Source organism: Macaca fascicularis, chromosome 1 (genome assembly GCF_037993035.2).
Source record: "Macaca fascicularis isolate 582-1 chromosome 1, T2T-MFA8v1.1".
NCBI classification, from domain to species: Eukaryota; Metazoa; Chordata; class Mammalia; order Primates; family Cercopithecidae; genus Macaca; species Macaca fascicularis.
The window spans coordinates 191,564,791-191,584,894 of NC_088375.1; the positions used below are offsets into that span (position 1 = coordinate 191,564,791).

The 20,104-nt window shown below is 40.5% G+C and overlaps 1 protein-coding gene and 1 long non-coding RNA gene across 3 annotated transcripts in view; one reads left to right on the top strand and one right to left on the bottom strand.

Annotated features, from left to right (window-relative positions):
• LOC141408220 (uncharacterized) overlaps positions 1 to 20,104 on the top strand; it is an 86,193-nt gene that overhangs the window by 61,411 nt on the left and 4,678 nt on the right. Inside the window, exon 4 of the long non-coding RNA XR_012421447.1 lies at positions 11,332 to 12,240. This is a non-coding gene — a long non-coding RNA (uncharacterized lncRNA). The remainder of the gene's footprint in view (positions 1 to 11,331; positions 12,241 to 20,104) is intronic.
• The window catches only part of CFAP57 (cilia and flagella associated protein 57), a 76,124-nt gene that overhangs the window by 46,743 nt on the left and 9,277 nt on the right, over positions 1 to 20,104 (bottom strand). For both annotated transcript variants that reach the window (XM_015437254.4, XM_074010001.1), the window contains exons 5-9: positions 19,772 to 19,924; positions 8,588 to 8,727; positions 7,647 to 7,812; positions 6,797 to 6,910; positions 228 to 440 (exon numbers count right to left, since the gene is read on the bottom strand). In XM_015437254.4, the coding sequence (XP_015292740.1) occupies positions 228 to 440; positions 6,797 to 6,910; positions 7,647 to 7,812; positions 8,588 to 8,727; positions 19,772 to 19,924 (786 nt within the window). The remainder of the gene's footprint in view (positions 1 to 227; positions 441 to 6,796; positions 6,911 to 7,646; positions 7,813 to 8,587; positions 8,728 to 19,771; positions 19,925 to 20,104) is intronic.

Sequence of the window (20,104 nt, forward strand, 5' to 3'; positions counted from 1 at the left end):
GCCGCAATTTACAATTTCACCCAGTCAGGAAGGAAACTGAGCAGGAAATTCAGGAAGTGACGATAACTGAGCTAATCCAAAAGGAATGAGGAGCCTGATGTTATCTTGGGAAGAAGGGGCCCTGTACACAGAGGCCCTCATTCCGTGCATACTTTCTGCTGTAAGCACAGGAGGCTGTCCCTGCAGATCTGTGCAGCAGCCCAGAGGCGGGGCAGGGGCAGACTCACCGAGGAATCCGCAATCTCCTTGAGGGTGTGGTCTGATCCAACAGCAAAGATAATTTTGGCATCGGGGGAGACAGTAACACAGTTGTAGCTGCAAGACTTGAGCACGCATTCTGTCTCTCTTTTTCCTGTGGACAGATTCCACTCATACACAGCACCATCTGTGCCACCAGAAATCAGTTTGCTATCATCTGCATTCCACACAATTGAGCGAATCTGCAGGAGAGGAAGACATATCCAGTGAAGAGCATATACACACATACATCCTAACACAGAAAAGGGTGCAAACTCCTCAGGTGCTCCACTAGACTGAGCAGAACATCCTTTCCTGCTGTAGGCCCTTCTGTCAGCACAAAACGTAGCTTCTTGTGAACGTACACATTCTGTTTTCTATGACACTTGCAAATTACTTCTATGACACTTGCAAAAAAAGACACTCCCATTTCTTTTTCACGTTATGAACGTAAAGACTGAATCATACAGGTTTCTTAAGGCTAGAACCAACCAATTATTGCTGTTTTTTCAAAACATTTTGACATAATTATATATTCACAGAAACTTGCAAAAATAGGACAGAGAGATTGGACTTCTGGAATGGCAGGGTAAGGACCTCAACTTGACCTTCTCTCTGACAATGTAGGTTAACTGGTAAATATGATAAAAATAATCATTTAAAGTCTCTAGAAGGCTGGGTGCAGTGGATCACATCTCTAGGCCCAACTCTTTGGGAGGCTGAGGTGGGAGGATCACTTCAGCCCAGCAGTTTGAGAATAGCCTGGGTAACATAGTGAAACCCTGTCTTCATAAAAATAGTAAGCTGGGCATGGTGGCATGTGCCTGAGGCAGGAAGATGGCTTGGACTGGGGAGGTTGAGGCTGCAGTAAGCTATGAGTGTACCACTGTACTCCGGCCTCAGTGACAGAGTGAGACCCTGTCTAAAATAAAATAAATAAAATGTCTCTGGAAATTGTCCTCAGGGAATACAGCAAATGGAAAAACATTTATTCAAGAAAATGTGCTCAATCCCAGTAAGAACAGGGTCTGCAGCATTTGAGCCATGACTCGCTCAAGAAACTTCACTGCTGTGCACACTGGGCAGGTGTGGCCAAGACAAGCGACTCCCTCTCCCCATAGCTCCCGGTCTTGGGCTATGGTTTCAGTCTAGAAAGGGAAAGTGCTGGGATTTCTTATTCTTACCCCAGCCCCATGTTGCAGAAGCTCTATTCCAAGCAGGTGTGGCCGAGAGGGCTCAGACTCTCTTTCCCCCAGCCCATTCTCACTTGTTGGAAGAAGCTCCACTCCAAGCTCAGCATACTGAGAATAACTGTGCCCCAATGATTCCTGGCCCAGTTTGCTCGTAGAGTGAAAGATCCAAGCCATGAAGGGCAAGCCAAAAAGACCAGGGGCTTACAGATGTGCACATACACACACGCACGCACGCACAGACACCTCAAGTGTCACTCACGGAAGTGAGATGTTACTCCTGGAAAAGCAGGTCCCCGCCCCAGCTCTGGTGCAGTGGAGCAAAGGTTCTGACCATGGGAAAGTCAGGTGCTAAGACAGGGAGCTCTCAGCTCTGCTTGAGGGGACTGACTTTATTTGGAATAGAACATGGAAACGTCCATGCCTGTGGGCATTGTCTAAAACAATGGAGATCTTGGTGGAAAGTGATTCAAAGGAGGCTGATAACTCCAGGATGTAAGCAAAATGATACAGAGGAGTGGAATTTTGATAGAACAAGGGAAAGGGACAGGGAAGAAGAGCCCTTCAGGGATAACAGACAACTCTAGGGGCTGGAAGGTCTTATGTATGTGCTAGGCTGTACTGATTCAGGTGCAGTCAGAGTGGGATATGGGGAAAACTTGAAAGCATCTCCTAAGCTACACAAAGACCCATTAACATAGGGCAGAGTCTCACTGGCACAATGGGCCTACCAAACACAACAGTCCACCAAACGCTGAACATTAAGCTCTCCCAACCCAGGGGCATCTCCTAGGAAGCCAGGCTTAAAAATGAAATCAAGCGCCCGCCACCACGCCCAGCTAATTTTTTGTATTTTGTAGAGCCACTGCACTCCAGTCTGGGTGACAGAGCGAGACTCCATCTCAAAAAAAAAAAAAAAAAAATCATATTCATCCCTCACAGCCTGGAAGACTCTGTGCATGCCCAAGGCTGTACCCTCTTATGTACAATCAGAGAGAGGACATCCAAACTACCAGTCTCTGGCTGAACATGATGCAAAAGCCATTGACTCTCTGAACTGTGATAGCATTTTCCAAGCCACACATAAATCTGGTAGTAAAAGGTAAACACCTAACTGGCTAAGGGGGTTTATGCACAATACATAACTAATTAGCAGCTCAGGCAACTCATGGGCAACCCTAGGTAGCCAGGCTAAAAGAAAAGATGAAAAATATCTGAGTAGTGATATGAGACACTGCACACTACAGGGGAAACAGACTTTACAGAATTAGCTCAGCCAAGTCATGAAACAGATAATCAGCCAACCAACAACAACCTCCTGGGGGGACACATATCCAGAACTGCTACAATATATTGTCTAAAATCTTCAGCCAACAAAAAATTGAAACATAAACAAACAAACAAAAAGAGTGTGACCAATAAGAAAAAGCAAGCAAGCAAGCATTCAGGCAATAGAAATTGCCTTTGAAGGGGCCCAGATGGTAGATTTTGCAGCCAAAGACTTCAAAGCAGCTAATACAAATAAGTTCAATTAACTAAAGGAAACTATGCTTAAATAATTAAAGGAAGGTAGGATGACAAGCCTCATCAAATAGAGAATATAATAAGAAGACAGAAATTATTTTAAAAATCAAATGGAAATTCTGGAGTTAAAAAGTACAATAACCAAAACAAAAAATTCACTAGAAGGGCTCAACAGTAGATTTAAGCTGGCAAAATTGAAATAGCTCAATAGAGATTGTGCAATTGGAAGAACAGAGAGAAATACTAATTAAGAAAAATTAACATTAGCAGAGTTTCAGAGAAATGTGGGCAGCCACTAAATGCACCCACATATGTGTACTGTAATGAGAGCACTAGGAGAAGAGAGAAAAACAACAAATATTCAAATAAATAATGCTGAAAAATCTCAAATTTGTTGAAAAACATTAACCTACACATCCAAGAAGTACAATAAACTCCAAGTAGGACAAATGGAAAGAAATCTAGATCCAGACACATCAAAAACAAAATGTTGAAAGCCAAAGATAAGAAAATCTTGAAAGCTGGTCGGGTGCAGTGGCTCACACCTGTAATTCCAGCACTTTGGGAGGCCAAGGCAGGTGGATCATGAGGTCAAGAGATCGAGACCATCCTGGCCAATATGGTGAAACCCCGTCTCTACTAAAAATACAAAAATTAGCTGGGCATGGTGGTGCACAACTGTAGTCTCAGCTACTCGGGAGGCTGAGGCAGGAAAATCGTTTGAACCTGGGAGGCGGAGGTTGCAGTGAGCTGAGATGGTGCCACTGCACACTCCAGCCTGATGACAGAGCAAGACTCCATCTAATATATGTATATATATGTATATAGAAAGCCATAAGAGAAAAATGATTAATCACATAATATCTAACTTATCTCAGAAACAAAGGAGGCCAGAAGCAGTAGGAGTTTATCTTCATGTTTAAAATATAAAAATACAGTTTTGCTGGATGTAAGGTTTTTTTTCTTTCAGTACTTGGGCTATGATTTAAGTCTAGAAAGGGAAACTGCTGGGATTTCTTATTCTTACCCCAGCCCCATGTTGCAGAAACTCTATTCCAAGCAGGTGTGGCCGAGAGGGTTCAGACTCTCTTCCCCCCAGCCCATTCTCACTTGTTGGAAGAAGCTCCACTCCAAGCTCAGCATACTGAGAATAACTGCGCCCCAATGATTCCTGACCCAGTTTGCTCATAGAATGAAAGATCCAAGCCATGAAGGGCAAGCCAAAAAGATCAGGGGCTTATACACCTGCACATACACACACGTACGCACGTGCGCACATACACCTCAAGTGTCACTCACGGAAGTGAGATAAACATGAACATAAAGATAAACATGAAGATAAACATGAACATAAAGATATTCTCAGATAAATAAAAACATTTTTTTTTTTTTTTTTTTTACTAGAAGATCTGCCTTCCAGGAAATAGTAAAGAAAGTCCTTCATGCCGAGGTGGGCAGACCACCTGAGGTTGGTAGTTCAACATGGAGAAACCCTGTCTCTACCAAAAATACAAAATTAGCCGGGCGTGGTGGTGCATGCCTGTAATCTCAGCTACTCAGGAGGCTGAGGCAGGAGAATCGCTTGAACCCGGGAGGCGGAGGTTGCAGTGAACTGAGATTGCGCCATTGCATTCCAGCCTGGGCAACAAGAGTGAAACTCTGTCTCAAAAAAAGAGCTTGTGTTACTTAGGAGGCTAAGGCAGGAGACTCGCTTGAACTCAGGAGGTGGAGGTTGCAGTAAGTCGAGATTGCGCCACTGCATTCCAGCCTAGGTGACAGAGTGAGTCTCTGTCTCAAAAACAAACAAAAATGCTTGTGTTTACATAGCACTTTCACTTTCCACAAATTTTTACTTTTCCTTCCAATGACCTGTTATTTGCTAAAGTCAATAGTCAGTTTTGGACTTTACATGACCTCCCTCTGACATCTAGTACCACTGACCACTTCAACCTTTCAGAAATTGTTTGGTTCCTTGGCTTCTTTGAGACAATTATTGATTCCGAGTTCTCTTCGTATCTTTATTTTCAGTCTTTCATTGGCTCCTCTTCTTTCACCAGTCTCTTAAACGTTGGTCTCCCCTATCCTGTCCAATATTCTTCTCAGATTCCACATAGGCCCTTGGTGATCTAATCTATGCCTCTGACTTCCTCTACTTTCTAATTCCCCGAATCTTCATATTCAGCCCTGACTTCTTTCCTGACCTCCACACACATACATCACACTTCTGGGCACATGAAATATAACATGGCCGAAATGGAACTTCATCTCTTTCTTCTCTTTGCCTCCGCTACTAAAGTCATGGTTTAGTTCCTAACCCAACTTTCACCTTCACATCCTAGCTGCTCTCCATCACTCCAATTTCCTTCCACTCTAATCCTTCCTCAACACTGTTTAGAGAGTTACCTTTCTGATCCCATTACTTTCTTGCTTAAATCCTTTCCCTTGTTTCTTGTCACTGAAAGACTAAAGTCCAATTCCTTGGCATGGCATACACTACCTTCTACGATGCAGCCAACCTTTCCTACTACCTCTTTATCATCGCTCAAATGTGTCCAGTGTTCCAGCCATATGAACCAACGAGCACCTCCATTTCATACCTCCATTTCATCATCTCCAACAGTCCTTCTGCCTAGAATGCCTCTCTTTTCCAATGGCCTCTTCTCTCCAAATTCATCTGCTGACTTCTTCTTACCCTCTCCATGCCTCTTCCTCTTAATCATGTCTCACATCTAATCTACTACTCTAGTACCTAGTGATTTTACTTTCTTTTTTCTTTTTCTCCTTCCTTCCTTCCTTCCTTCCTTCCTTCCTTCCTTCCTTCCTTCCTTCCTTCCTTCCCTTCTTTCTTTTTTTTTTTTTTTCAGACAGGGTCTTACTCTGTCAGCCAGGCTGGAGTGCAGTGGTGTGATCATGGCTCACTGCAGCCTTGACTTCCTGGGCCCAAGTGATCCTCCCGCCTCAGCCTCCCAAGTAACTGGGACCACAGGTGTGTGCCATCACACCTGGCAAATATTTTTTACTTTTTGTAGACACAGGGTCTCCCTATGCTGCCCAGGTTGGTCTCGAACTCCTGAGTGCAAGCGATCCTCCTGCATCAGTTTCCCAAAGTGCTTAGACTATAGGCATGAGCCCATGACTTTACTTTCTAAAATCATCTGAATCCATCCACTTCTCCCTAACTGTACCACCACCACTATTATCTATGGTGTAGATATCCACAGTAGCCTCCTTACCATTTCTACCCTCGCCCCCTTCAACAGTCTTCACTCTGCAGCCAAAGTAATCCTTCAAAATGCAAATCTAGTCATATCATTCTCTGCCCTGAAAGTCTTCAATGATTTCAAGGAATAAGAAGGATAAATCCTTACAAAGCCTACAAGTTTCCATGCATTTGGGCCCTTGTGACCTCTCCAATCTCAGCCCATCTTTACCCCATGGTTTATCCTGGCACCACATTCCAGGTCCACAGACTTTCATGTCCTCTGACACCCCATGAATCTCCCATCTCTGGCCTTTGGATCCCTATCCGCAATGATTATCCCCACCAGTTCTGTCTGATTAATTCCTACTCACTTTTATAGGACCAAGCCTTTGCAAATACAGCCACCTAAATTATGCCGCCCCCTTCATTATTTCTCTCATAACAACACCATGTTTTTCTTTCAGTGGAACTGCAATTAGTAATTACATTTGTCTGTGCATTTGTTTTATTGTGTCTTTCCCCAAGTAGACAGTGAACCCATGAGGAAAGGAACCACCTCTCTTTTGTTCACCTGCATCCCACTGGCTGGCGGCATGCTTGGCTCTGTGCCCCTTGTTTCCCTGGAGACTGTTCACTCACTCACCTTCCCTGTGTGTCCTTTCAGGCTTGAGATGTTCTCTAGGTTCGTGGTGGTGTAAACGTGAATCACATTTCCATTGACTGCAGCAAACAGGTGACCTCCGTTGCTAAAGGAACACTACAGGGAAAGACAGCAAGAGAGCAAGCAAGCAGGAAGCGAGCAGTCTAATTAGAGGTTACAGTCAAGAGGTGATTTTCCCAAGAGTTCGGACTGAAACTACATGTGAGGGTGGGAGTGGGGGTAAGGTGCAGACGAGATTGAGGAGTCGCTGACATTTTCAGACACTTTCACTATTCCTGTGACTCATAGTGGCCAGATGCTGACACTGCCAGGCCCACAAATCATGAAGCCGTTGGGACCACAAGCAGTCATTCTGCCTGTAGAATCACGTTTTAGAGCGGGGGAAGTAATTCCTGAAATCATTGCCTTGTTTGTACAAGTCACCTTGGGGAAAGCTGATGAGCTCTTTCCTGCCTCTCACCTTCGATGCTTATTTTTCCGTGGCTCCTGTCTCCAACCTCACCTTCCTAGCTGTGACTCTGATTCTGAGATTACTTTTCTTTTAAAATATTTGCTAATACTCCACCATTACAGACAGGACTTATCATAGCGGGGATCTCACAAGGTTTTAGGTTCAATGAAATAGTCTGGTGGACATAAGAAAATGGGGATGGAAGCATATACTCAATAAGGTTGCTGGGAAAAGAACTGGATTTCCCCCTCCCCACTTTTTTTAAGCCACTATAGTTCTCCAAGACAGATTTTGGTCCCACCTCCCCAGACCATGTTAGTTCCTGATATTTCAGCCGTGGCTTTCTAAGAAACTGGACTTTTGTCTTCAGCAGTTTTTTACCTCTCTGCATCCTCTAACAGAGTATTCTTTGAAAGAACGTATATCATCAATGAGTAGATTCATGAGGCGTAGTTTGTCAGCAAACCCTACTACAATGAAGTGTCCAGATGGATGAAGGCTGATGGAATATGCCTCTTCTTGGTATTCCTTGAATAGTTCCAGAGTGCTGTGAAAAAGATCAATCACTGAATTGTAAGCCTAGCTCACTAAATCCCTCCAGTCATCCACTGTATCTGATATATGTTGTTATGATAGTATTTGAGATATACTACTATTTGCAATTGTTGGTTCCTCTCTTTTCTAGATTTTGGTTATGAGGGTATAATGTCCAGCATGGAGCATGGTAGATAAGGAGATTGGTCAAAGTGTGGTCTAGCAATGCTGAAGACATAGCTGTTTAGATTCCAAAATTCATGAGTATTGTCCAAGTATTTTTTCCCTAGAAGCCCCAGAAGTTGTACACAAGAACAAAGAAAACAGTGGGGGGTGGGAGTCCAACTAGGGTCGGAGCTTCCCAGGGAAGCTGTGCCAGAAGGTAAAATCTGGGTTGGGATAGTGATGTCCTGGGAGAAAGAGGAGGAAGAAAGGGTCTGGAGAGCTCCCTGAAGCAGAGAGCAGTTCCTGTGGGAAACAAGGGGATAGGAGAGCTGGAGGGACACAGGAGTTTATGTAAGAAGGTGAGAGACTGGGGTGTCACCTTCATATCTTCATGTCCCCAGTGTCTGGCATGTGGTAAGCATTAAGTAAACCACAAAGTAGTTTTCTAGCCCATGCAAGAGTGAGAAACAGGTAGGCTGACTGACTTGATTTTTAAAAAATCTTTTCCAACTGAAAGCTTCTAAGTAATTAAAGTTTGAAACACTGTAATTAAAATAATACACATAAACAAATTAAAAACTGGAGTCTTGCATATTAAAGTAGGCAAGTCTTTCATTCCTTACTTTGTTTCATAATTCCAAATGCGGATGGATCGATCCAGAGAACAGGTGGCTATGAGGGGTTTGCGGATGCAGGTAGCTAGACCAGTGATGGGTGCTGAGTGCAATGGATACATCAAATACTCAAAGTGAGCAGGCTCCCCCTAGAGAAATCATACAGAACAAGATCCTGCAGAGTAAGCAAAAGGCTGGCTGTACATGTCAGCTCTAATTAGTTCCCAAGAACATTAATTAGCCTGGGTGCACAGAAATTAGGCTGCGGCTAAACTGTTTGAATATTATGCATATTTTCCTGAGCCAATATTATTATTTTATTTTATTTTATTTTTGAGACAGAGTCTTGCTCTGTCCCCCAGGCTGGAGTACAGTGGTGCAATCTCAGCTCACTGCAAACTCCGCCTCCTGGGTTCACGCCATTCTCCTGCCTCAGCCTTCCGAGCAGCTGGGACTACAGGCACCTGACACCATGCCCGGCTAATTTTCTTTATTTTTATTTTTATTTCTTGTATTTTTAGTAGAGACAGGGCTTCACTGTGTTAGCCAGGATGGTCTCGATCGCCTGACCTCGTGATCTGCCTGCCTTGGCCTCCCAAAGTGCTGGGTTTACAGGCATGAGCCACCACGCTCGGCCGAGCCAATATTATTTTTAAACATTATTTTAATGGCAATAAAATATTTTCTTCAATGGATATCTTTGAATTTAATTTAACCCTTCCTCTGCTGTAGGAACATTTAAGTGGCTTCCAATTTTTGTTATTTATTATAGGAATAACACTAGACTAAATATCTTTGTACAAGTCTTTGTGTATCTCTCTGATTATTTCCTTAGCATACATTTCTAGAAGTGGAATACTGGGAAAAATTGTATGAATGATTTTTAAGGATCTGGATAAGTAATTTTCTCTCTGGAGAGACTGTACTAATTATCACCAGTAGCAAATGAGAGTTGGATGGATGATTTTAAATTGAAATGCATCGTACTGCACTGGTTATGTAGGTTACAGATGTCTGTCATCAGAGGCATTGTTTCTGGAACACCTGAATGAGGAGTGATCGTTGGGAAATTTAATGAGATGTACATATTTAGGTCTGTTCACAAGCTAAGACAAAGGCTGAAATGGATTTTTTTTTTTTGCAAATTCTGCCCCTCTGCCACTTATAAATTTATCTGCATCCACTCTATCCTACCCTAGTATGTCCCATCCAAGTACTAACCAGGCCCGACCCTGCTTAGCTTCTGAGATCAGACAAGATCAGGTACATTCAGGGTGTTATGGCTGTAGACCCTACTATCTCAGAGAAAGAGATGCTATGCTGGGTGGGCAGGCACAGGTTATTGTTATTCTTCTCCATCTGTTACCCTTTCTTTCTCCAATATCTTCGACCTGCCTGTCTCTATGAGCACATTCCTATTAGCTTTTACACACTCAAATCTCTCTTGTCTTAAAAACAAAAGCAATGCTCTTGCTTCCTCCTCTGCCTGAGGAGTCATGTAATGATGGGGAATCACACTAGTGGGCTTACTGGTTTCACTGTGAATGCATGATCACAAACCTTCAGTGGGCATTTAACCCTGCTTGGTAACTCTACCATATTTTTCCATACATTCACTTTCTAAATAACCAAGATAAGTATTTCATACTATTTATTCTCTCTTTTCAAACATTCCAACCTTTTTCTTCCAATTCTAAATCTCGTCTGATGACATTATCTTGTATTTCCTGGATTTCTGTATCTTTGTTTTCGTTTTGCATCTCAGAAGCAGACTTGCAGAGATTCATCATAAATTCATGTAAGACAAATTTTATTTCACTCCTTTCTTCCTCAATTTCTACTTCTGTTCCTCCCTATGATAAGTAGGCACCAACAAATGGTTTTTATGTATGTCATTGATTATATATAGATGTGTTTAATATTTCTATAAATGACATTGTGCTTCAGATCTCACGCTGTACTTTTACTTTTTTCTCAACATGATATTTTTGAGGAATCATCTATGTTGCAGTATGTATAATTTGCTTCTAACTGATGTTTGATATTCTACAATATACATCTAGCTACTTTACTTCTCCATTACCACTAGGGATGAACATGTGGATTGTCTTCAACTCTCCATTGCTACAAACACTATGGTGAATATCTTTGTCCATGTTCTTTTTTTTTTTTTTTTCTTTTGAGATGGAGTCTCGCTCTGACCGCCAGGCTGGAGTGCAGTGGCGTGATCTCGGCTCACTGCAACCTCTGCCTCTCAGATTCAAGTGATTCTCCTGTCTCAGCCTCTCGAGTAGCTGGGACTACAGGCACGCACCACCATGCCCAGTTAATTTTTGTATTTTTAGTAGAGACGGGGTTTTACCATGTTGGCCAGAATGGTCTCGATCTCTTGACCTCGTGATCCACCCGCCTCAGACTCCCAAAGTGCTGGGATTGCAGGCATGAGCCACCACGCCCGGCCTGTGCATGTTCTTTAATGGCTCTGTAGGATCAGATTCCTGGTATGTATCCAGTGCAGACTACTGGATAACAAGGTACATCCATTCTCTATTTGACCAAGAACTATCAGATTCCTTGCTAGAATGGCTGTATCAGTTTACACTCCCATCATTGCCATATTAGGATTATCATTCTCCCCTGTCCTCAGAAATCTCTGGTAATAACTGGATTTTTAATTTTTGACAATATAATAATGAAACTTCTTATAAAGAAGCATCTCAGAGTTGTATTAATTTGCATTTTTCTGTTCACAGGCAACAAAATTCCTTATGGCAGCACCCAAAGGCTTGAAATTAGCCATTCCAAGTGTGTCCAAAAAACTAAAGGAAACCATGACTAAAGAAGTAAAGATAGAAATGATATGCATCAAATAGAGAAGAATAAAAGGATCCCATCAATATAGGGATAGACTGTAAGAAAATAGAAATTCTAGAGTTAAAAAGTACAATAACTGAAGTGAAAAATCCACTAGAGGTGCTCAATAATAGATCTGAACTGGCAGAAGAATCAGTGAACTTTATAAATCAATAAAAATTAAGCAATTTGAAGAACAGAGAGGAAAAAGAATTACAAATTTACAGAGCCTCAGAAAAATGTGGGACACCATTAAGCACACCAACTAATGCATAAGGTGAATGCTAGAAGGAGAGGAGAAAGAGAAAGGAACAGAAAAAAACATTTTCATAAATAATTGCTGAAAATATTACAAATTTATTGGGAAACATCAATGTACACATATAGGAAGCTCAATGAACTCCAAGTAGGAAAAACACAAAGAGATCCACAAACAGACACATTTTGGTAAAAATAATGAAAGCTGAAGACAAAAAGAAAATTTTGAAAGCATCGATAGAAAAATGACTGATCACTTACAAAAGGGTCCCAATAAGATTAATAGCAGATATCTCAGCAACGACAATGGAAGCCAGAAGAGAATGGGATAACATGTTCAAAGTGCTTAAAGAAAAAGCTGTCAAACAAAAACTCAGCAAAGCTATCTTTTAGAACTGAAGGTGAAATAAAAACATTGCCAACAAAAACTGAAAAAATATGTTGCTAGCAGATTTGACTTACATGAAATACTAAAGGAAATCCTTCAGGTTGACAGCAAGTTACTCCAGATAGTAATTCAAATCCACACAAAACAAAGAGCACTGGTAAAGGTAATTATAAAAGACAATATAAATATATATTTCATCATCTTTTAGCTGATTTAAAAAGCAATTATATGAAACAATATGCATATAATATACTGTTGTGCCTATAACATATAGAAATGTAATATATTTCCCAGTAGTGGCACACAAATGATGAGTGGGAACAAATGTGTATTGGATTAAAGAAATGACTTCAATGGTAACTCAAGCTCAAGGAACAAATGAAGAGAACCAGAAATGATAGTAAAGGTTAACATAAAAAGACTATAAATATATAATTGCTCCCCATTCTGACCTCAGCTTCTTTAAAAGATATACAATTATATAAGGTAATAATTATAAGAATATATTATTGGGGTTTGTAACACTCATAGATGTAGTATGTATAACAATAATACTATTAAAAAGGGGAAAGGGAATGTAGCTATATGGCAGTAACATTTCTTTCTTTTTTTTTTTTTTTTTTGAGACGGAGTCTCGCTCTGCCGCCCAGGCTGGAGTGCAGTGGCCGGATCTCAGCTCACTGCAAGCTCCGCCTCCCGGGTTCACGCCATTCTCCTGCCTCAGCCTCCGGAGTAGCTGGGACTACAGGCGCCCGCCACCGCGCCCGGCTAGTTTTTTGTATATTTTAGTAGAGACGGGGTTTCACCGTGTTAGCCAGGATGGTCTCGATCTCCTGACCTCGTGATCCGCCCATCTCGGCCTCCCAAAGTGCTGGGATTACAGGCTTGAGCCACCGCGCCCGGCCGGCAGTAACATTTCTATATGTTACTAGCATTAAGTTAGTATGAAATTGAATCAAATTGAATTTGACTATAATGAGTTAAAATGTGTATGGTAAGCCCTAAGAAATAATTAAAAGTATATAGGGAAAAATAAAGATACTAAAATACTACATTAAAATTTTACTTAATGTGAAAGAAGGCATAGAGAAGAATAGAAGAACAAAAATCCCATGATACACACACAAAAAAAGGTAAAATGGTAGACATAAATTCAACTATGCCAGTAATAACATTAAATGTGAATTGATTAAACAATCCAATCAAAAGTCAGAGATTGTCAGACTGAATAAAAAAAGATTAAATTATATGATGTTTATAAGACACAGTTTGAAATCGAAGATACAAATATATTGAGAGTAAAAGGATGAAAAAAGATATACCATACAAACAGCAACAACAAAAGTGCTGGAGTGGCTATAGTAAGATCAGGCAAAATAGGCTTCAAAATAGAAAATGTTACTAGAAATAGAGACATATTTTATAATGCAAAAATCGTCAACCCATCAGGAAAATATATTAATTGTAAAGATATGTGTATATAAAAATAGAGCACCCAAATGCATAAAGTAAAAATTGTCAAGAATGAAGAGGAAAATAGCTCAACAATAAGAGTTGAAGATTGCAATATACCACTTTGTTTTTTTTTTTTTTTTTTTTTTTGAGATGGAGTTTTGCTCTTGCTGCTCAGGCTGGAGTGCAATGGCACGATCTCGGCTCACCACAACCTCTGCCTCCCGTGTTCCAGCAATTCTCCTGCCCTAGCCTCCCGAGTAGCTGGGATTACAGGCATGTGCCACCACTCCCAGCTAATTTTTTTGTATTTTTAGTAGAGACAGGGTTTCACCATGTTGGTCAGGCTGTTCTCGACCTCCCGACCTTAGATGATCCGCCTGCCTCAGCCTCCCAAAGTGCTGGGATTACAGGTGTGAGCCACCACACCTGGCCTTTTTTTTTTTTTTTTTTTTGAGATGGAGTTTCACTCTCATTGCCCAGGATGGAGTGCAATGGCATGATCTCGGTTCACTGCAACCTCTGCCTCCCAGGTTCAAGTGATTCTCCTGCCTCAGCCTCCCAATTACAGACATGTACCACCAAGCCTGGCTAATTTTGTATTTTTTTTAGTAGAGACGGGATTTCTCCATGTTGGTCAGGCTGGCTGTGAACTCCTGACCTCAGGTGTTCCGCCGACCTCGGCCTCCCAAAGTGCTGGGATTACAGGCATGAGCCATCACAGCTGCCCATGCAATACACCACTTTCAAAAACAATCAAGACAAACAGGCAGAAGATAACAAGAAACAGAAGACTCGAACAACACTAAAAACCAATCGGACCTAACAAACGTATATAGAACACCCAACTCAATAATAACAGAATGTACATTCTTCTCAAGTGCATAAAGAGCAGTCTCCAAAATAGATTATACGCCAGACCAAAAACAAACCTTTTTTTTCTTTTTTTTTTTTTTGAGATGGAGTCTCGCTCTGTCGCCCAGGCTGGAGTGCAGTGGCCGGATCTCAGCTCACTGCAAGCTCCGCCTCCCGGGTTTACGCCATTCTCCTCCCTCAGCCTCCTGAGTAGCTGGGACTACAGGCACCCGCCACCTCGCCCGGCTAGTTTTTTGTATTTTTTAGTAGAGATGGGGTTTCACCGTGTTAGCCAGGATGGTCTTGATCTCCTGACCTCGTGATCCGCCCGTCTCGGCCTCCCAAAGTGCTGGGATTACAGGCTTGAGCCACCGTGCCCGGCCAAACAAACCTTAATAAATGTAAAAGAACAGAAATAATACAAAATATATTCTCTAAGCACAGTGGAATTAAATTAATAATTAATAACAGAAACAGAAATTAACTGAGAAACTCACAAATAAGCAGAAATTTAACAACACATTCCTAAAACCAATGGATCAAAAAGAAATCAAAAGAGAAATTCCAAAATATTCAAGATGAACGAAAATAAAGACATAACATACCAAAATTTATGGTAAGCAATATTAAGAGGAATTTTTTCTGGCTGCAAATACCTACACTTTCAAAAAAGAAAGATCTCAAATAAATAACCTAATCTTCCACCTTAAGGCGCTGGGAAAAAAAAAAAAAAAGAGCAACCTAAACCTAAAGCAAGCCAAAGGAAGGAAACAGTAAAGATTAGAGTGAACATTAATGAAATAGAGAATAGCAAAGCAATAGAGAAAAATCAACGAAACAGAAAGCTGATTCTTTAAAGAGACCAGAAAAAAAAAAAAAAAGGAGGGGAGGGGACAGAGGGAAGGAAAATCATATTAATGTAATCAGAAATGAAAGAGGGAATATTACTATTAAGCTTACAGAAATAAAAAGGATCATAAAGGAATACTAGGAACAATTATATGTGACTAAATTAGACAACTTAAATATACAAATCCCTAGAATGATACAAAAAATGAAACTGGCTCAAGAAGAAATAGACAATCTAAATAGATGAAAATAGGTAATGAGATTCATTAGAAAAAGAAACTTCCCACAAAGAAAAGCCCAGGCCCAGATGACTTCACTGGTGAATTCTACCAAACACTTAAAGAAGAATTAATACCAATTCTTCACAAACACTTCAAAAAATCAGAAGAGGCTGGAACACTTCCCAACTCATTCTATGAGGCCCTGATACAATAGCAGTCAAAGACATTGCAAGAAAACTATAGATCACTATTTCTTATAGATACAAAAATCCTCAACAAAATACTAGTAAATTGAATATTCTAACGTGAAAATGACTATATACTATGGCCAAGTGGATTTTATCCCAGGAATGCAAGGGCGGTTTAACATCTGAAAATCACTTAGTATAATATACTATATTAATAGAGTAAAAACAAAAACTCACACAATCATCTCAATAGATACAGAGAAAAAAATCTGACAAAATCCAACAACCATTCATGATAAAAACATTCAACAAACTAGGAATAGAAGGGAACTTTTTCAGCGTGATAAACAGTATCTTCAAAAAAACCTACAGACAGTATCAAACTTAATCGTTAAAGACTGGATGCAGCCGGGCGTGGTGGCTCACGCCTGTAATCCCAGCACTTTGGGAGGCTGAGGTGGGTGGATTACGAGGTCAGGAGATTGAGACTATCCTGGCTAACACAGTGAAACCCCTTCTCTACTAAAAATACAAAAAATTAGCTGGGCATGGTGGTGGGTGCCTGTAATGCCAGCTACTTGGGAGGCTGAGGCAAGAGAATGGCGTGAACCTGGCAGAGCTTGCAGTGAGCTGAGATCACACCACTGCACTCAAGCCTGGATGACAGAGTGAGACTCCTTCACAAAAAAAAAAAAAAAAAAAAAAAGACTGGATGCTTTCTCCCTAGGATTAGGAATAAGACAAGGATCTGCTCCCATCCCTTATGTTTGACATGAGACTAGAGGTTCTAGCCATGGCAATTAGGCAAGGAAAATAAGTTACAGGCATTCACAGTTTGGAAAGGAAGGCTAAAACTACCTCTATTGCAGATGTCATGATCTTATATATAGAAAATCCTAAGGAATTCACTAAAAACACTGATAAAATTTGGATATTTGTCTCCTCCAAATCTCATGTTGAAATGTAATCCCCAGTGTTGAAGGTGGGACCTGGCGGGAGGTGCTTGGATCATTGGGGCATATCCCTCATGAATGGTTTAGTGACATCCCCTTGGTGATGAGTGAGTTCATGAGAGATCTGGTTGTTTAACAGTGTGTGGCATCTCTCACCTCCCTCTCTTGCTCCTGCTCTCACCATGTGATGCGCCTACTACCCCTTCATCTTCCACCACGATTGTAAGCTTTTTGAACCCTTACCAGAAGCAGATGCCAGCATCACGCTTCCTGTACACCCTGCAGAACCATGAGCCAATTAAACTTTCTTTCTTTATAAATTACTCAGTCTCAGGTATTCGTTTATAGCAATGCCAGAGTAACCCAATACAAAAACTATTGGAACTAATAAGTGAGTTTGGCAAGGTTGCAGGAGACAAGATCAGTATGCAAAAATTAATTGTATTTCTATACACTTGGAATGAACAATCCAAAAATGAAGTTAAGAAAATAATTCAATTTACAATAGCATCAAAAAGAAGAAATTTTTTCAGAAATATTTAACAAAAGAAGTGCAAAAGTTATATTCTGAAAACTATAAAACATTTTTGAAACAAATTAAAGACAACCTAAATAAATGGAAAATATCTCATGCTCAAGAATTGGAAGGCTTAATACTGTTAAGATGGCAACAGTACTCACATTGATCTATAAATTCAGTGCAGTCCCTATGAGGATCCCAGATGGCTTCTTGTAGAAATTGAAAAGCTGACTGTAAAATCCATATAGAATTGCAAGGGACACAGACTACCCAAAACAATCTTGATAAAGAAGACTAAAGTTGCAAGATTCACAATTCCCAATTTTAAAACTTGCTACAAAGCAGCAGTAATCAAGACAGTGTGGTACTGGCATAAAGACAGACAGCTAGATCAACGGAACAGAATTGGGAGTCCTGAAACAAACCCATGTGTCAACTGATTTCCAACAAGATGCCAAGACTACTCAATGGAGAAAGACTAACCTTTTCAACAAATGACGCTGTGACAACTGGATGTCTACATGCCAAAGAATGAAGTTGGACCCCTATACCATCCCATATACACAAATGAATTCAAAATGGATTAAAGACCTGGATGCAAGAGCTAGCACTATGAAACTCTTAGAAGAAATATAGGGGTAAATCTTCATGACCTCACGCATTGGCTTCTTAAATATAACATGAAAAGCACAACCAACAAAAGAAAAATAGATAAATTCGATTTCGATTTCATCAAAATTGAAAACTGTTCATCAAAGGACAACATCAAAAAAGTGAAAAGACAACCCACAGAATGGGACATAGTATTTGCAAATCACATATCTGATAAAGGACTTATATCTAGAATATATATATAACTGTTACAACTCAATAATAAAAAGACATATGACTCAAATTTTTAAATGGGCAAAAAATCTGAATAGACATTTCTTCAAAGAAGAATTACAAATTTTTGAAAAGATGTTCATGAAAAGATGTTCATCATTAATCATCAGGTAAATGCAAATCAAAACCACAATGAGATACCACTTCTTACCCACTAAGATGGCTATAATAAAAAAGATAATAACAAGTTTTGGCAAGGATATAGAGAAATCAGAATGCTCATATACTGCTTATGGGAATATAAAATGGTCCAGTCACTTTGGAAAACAGTATGACAGTTCCTCAAATAATTGAACATAAAGTTACCATATGACTCAGCAAATCCACTTCTAGGAAGAGAAATGAAAACCCATCCATATAAAAACTAGTTGCATTATTCATAAAAGCCAAAAGGTAGAAACAATCCAAATATACAAATTTGGTGAATAAAATGTAGTATATCCACATAATTAAATATTATTTGGCCATAAAAAAGGAATTAAGTACTGATACATGCTACAACGTGGATGAACACTGAAAACTGGCCATGTGTGGACGCTCACTCCTGTAATCCCAACACTTTGGGAGGACAAGGTGGGTGGACTGCTTAAGCTCAGGAGCTCAAGACCAGCCTGGGCAACGTGGCAAAACCCTGTCTCTACTAAAAACACAAAAGCTAGCTGGATGTGGTGGTGTGTACCTGTAGTCCTAACTACTTGGGAGGCTGAGGTGGGAAGATTGCTTGAGCCCAGGAGGTCAAGGCTGCAGTGAGCCATGATTGCACTACTGTACTCCCACCTGGGCAACAGAGCGAGACCCTGTGTCAAAACAACAACAAAACCCATTATGCTAAGTCAAAGAAGCCAGTCATAAAAGTCCACGTTTTATGATTCCATTTGTATGAAATGTCCAGAATAATGTCCCGGCAATTCTATATATAGAGACATAAAGTAGGTAAGCGGTGGCCTAGGGCTGGGGTGGGGACGGGTGATAATTGGGAGGATGGAGGAATAATAATAGCTAAAGGGTATGGCTTTTTAGTTTTTTGAGGTGATAAAAATGTCTGAAGGCTGTCTATGATAAATGGTTGCATAACTCTTTGAATATACTAAAAACAACTGAATTGTATACTTTGAATAGGCAATTTGTATGTGAATCATAACTCAATTAAGCTGTTATAAAAAAAAAAGCACCATTACTGAGAAAGATATGTTAAATCTTCTACTGTGATTGTAGATGGTTTATTTTCCTTGTTGTTCTGTCCAGTTTCGCTTTATATATTTTGAATCTATGGTATTAGGTACATACAGACTTAAAATTGTAGTATCTTATTGGTACTGAGCCATTTTAAGTACAATATGATCTCTGTCTTTAATAGTGCTTTTCTTATTGTAATGTCTGCAGTGTATTTATACCAGCTTTCTTTGTTATTCCAAAACAGTAAAAAGGAAAAAGAAACATTTTTATATATACACATTTGTGTACATGAGCAAATATAGCAATAGATTAAATGCCTTAAAATGCAATTTCTGGGTAAAAGGATATGTGGGATTTAAATCTGAGACAATGCCAATGTGTCTTCCAAAGTTACTGGAGCAATCACAGTCCCACTGAGTCTATCAGCATGCTTCTATGTGAACATCTTAAAATTAGAATTTTGTTTTGCTCTGTGTGAAGGGGATGCATGAGTTTATGCTAACTTATTTGGATTAAAATTTGCCCACATGGTGACCAGTCCCCCAGCCAGGCACACGGGTCCTGGTCTGGAAGGACCATTGCTGGGAAGACTCACCTTGCTGATTTCTGTCAGGGACATGGTGATGCTGTAGAGTTGGTTCTTACTGGTGCTGGCAACCAGAGTTTCCTCTGAGGGGCTGAAGCATAGGCAGAGAACGTCCTGTTTGTCAGACTGACTTGGATCATTGCTCTGCGGGTCCACAGGAATCTGCTCAAGATGCAAAACAGCTATCAGTAATGTCCCCAGCTTGTCAGTGGGCCTTAGGCTTTCAGAGTTTTCTTGGATGACTTTAGCTTACAGACTCCCAGACCAGGCTGCTTCCTGGGATCCCCCTATTCTTTGTTTGTTTTTTTTGAGAGAGGGTCTGGCTCTGTCACCCAGACTGGA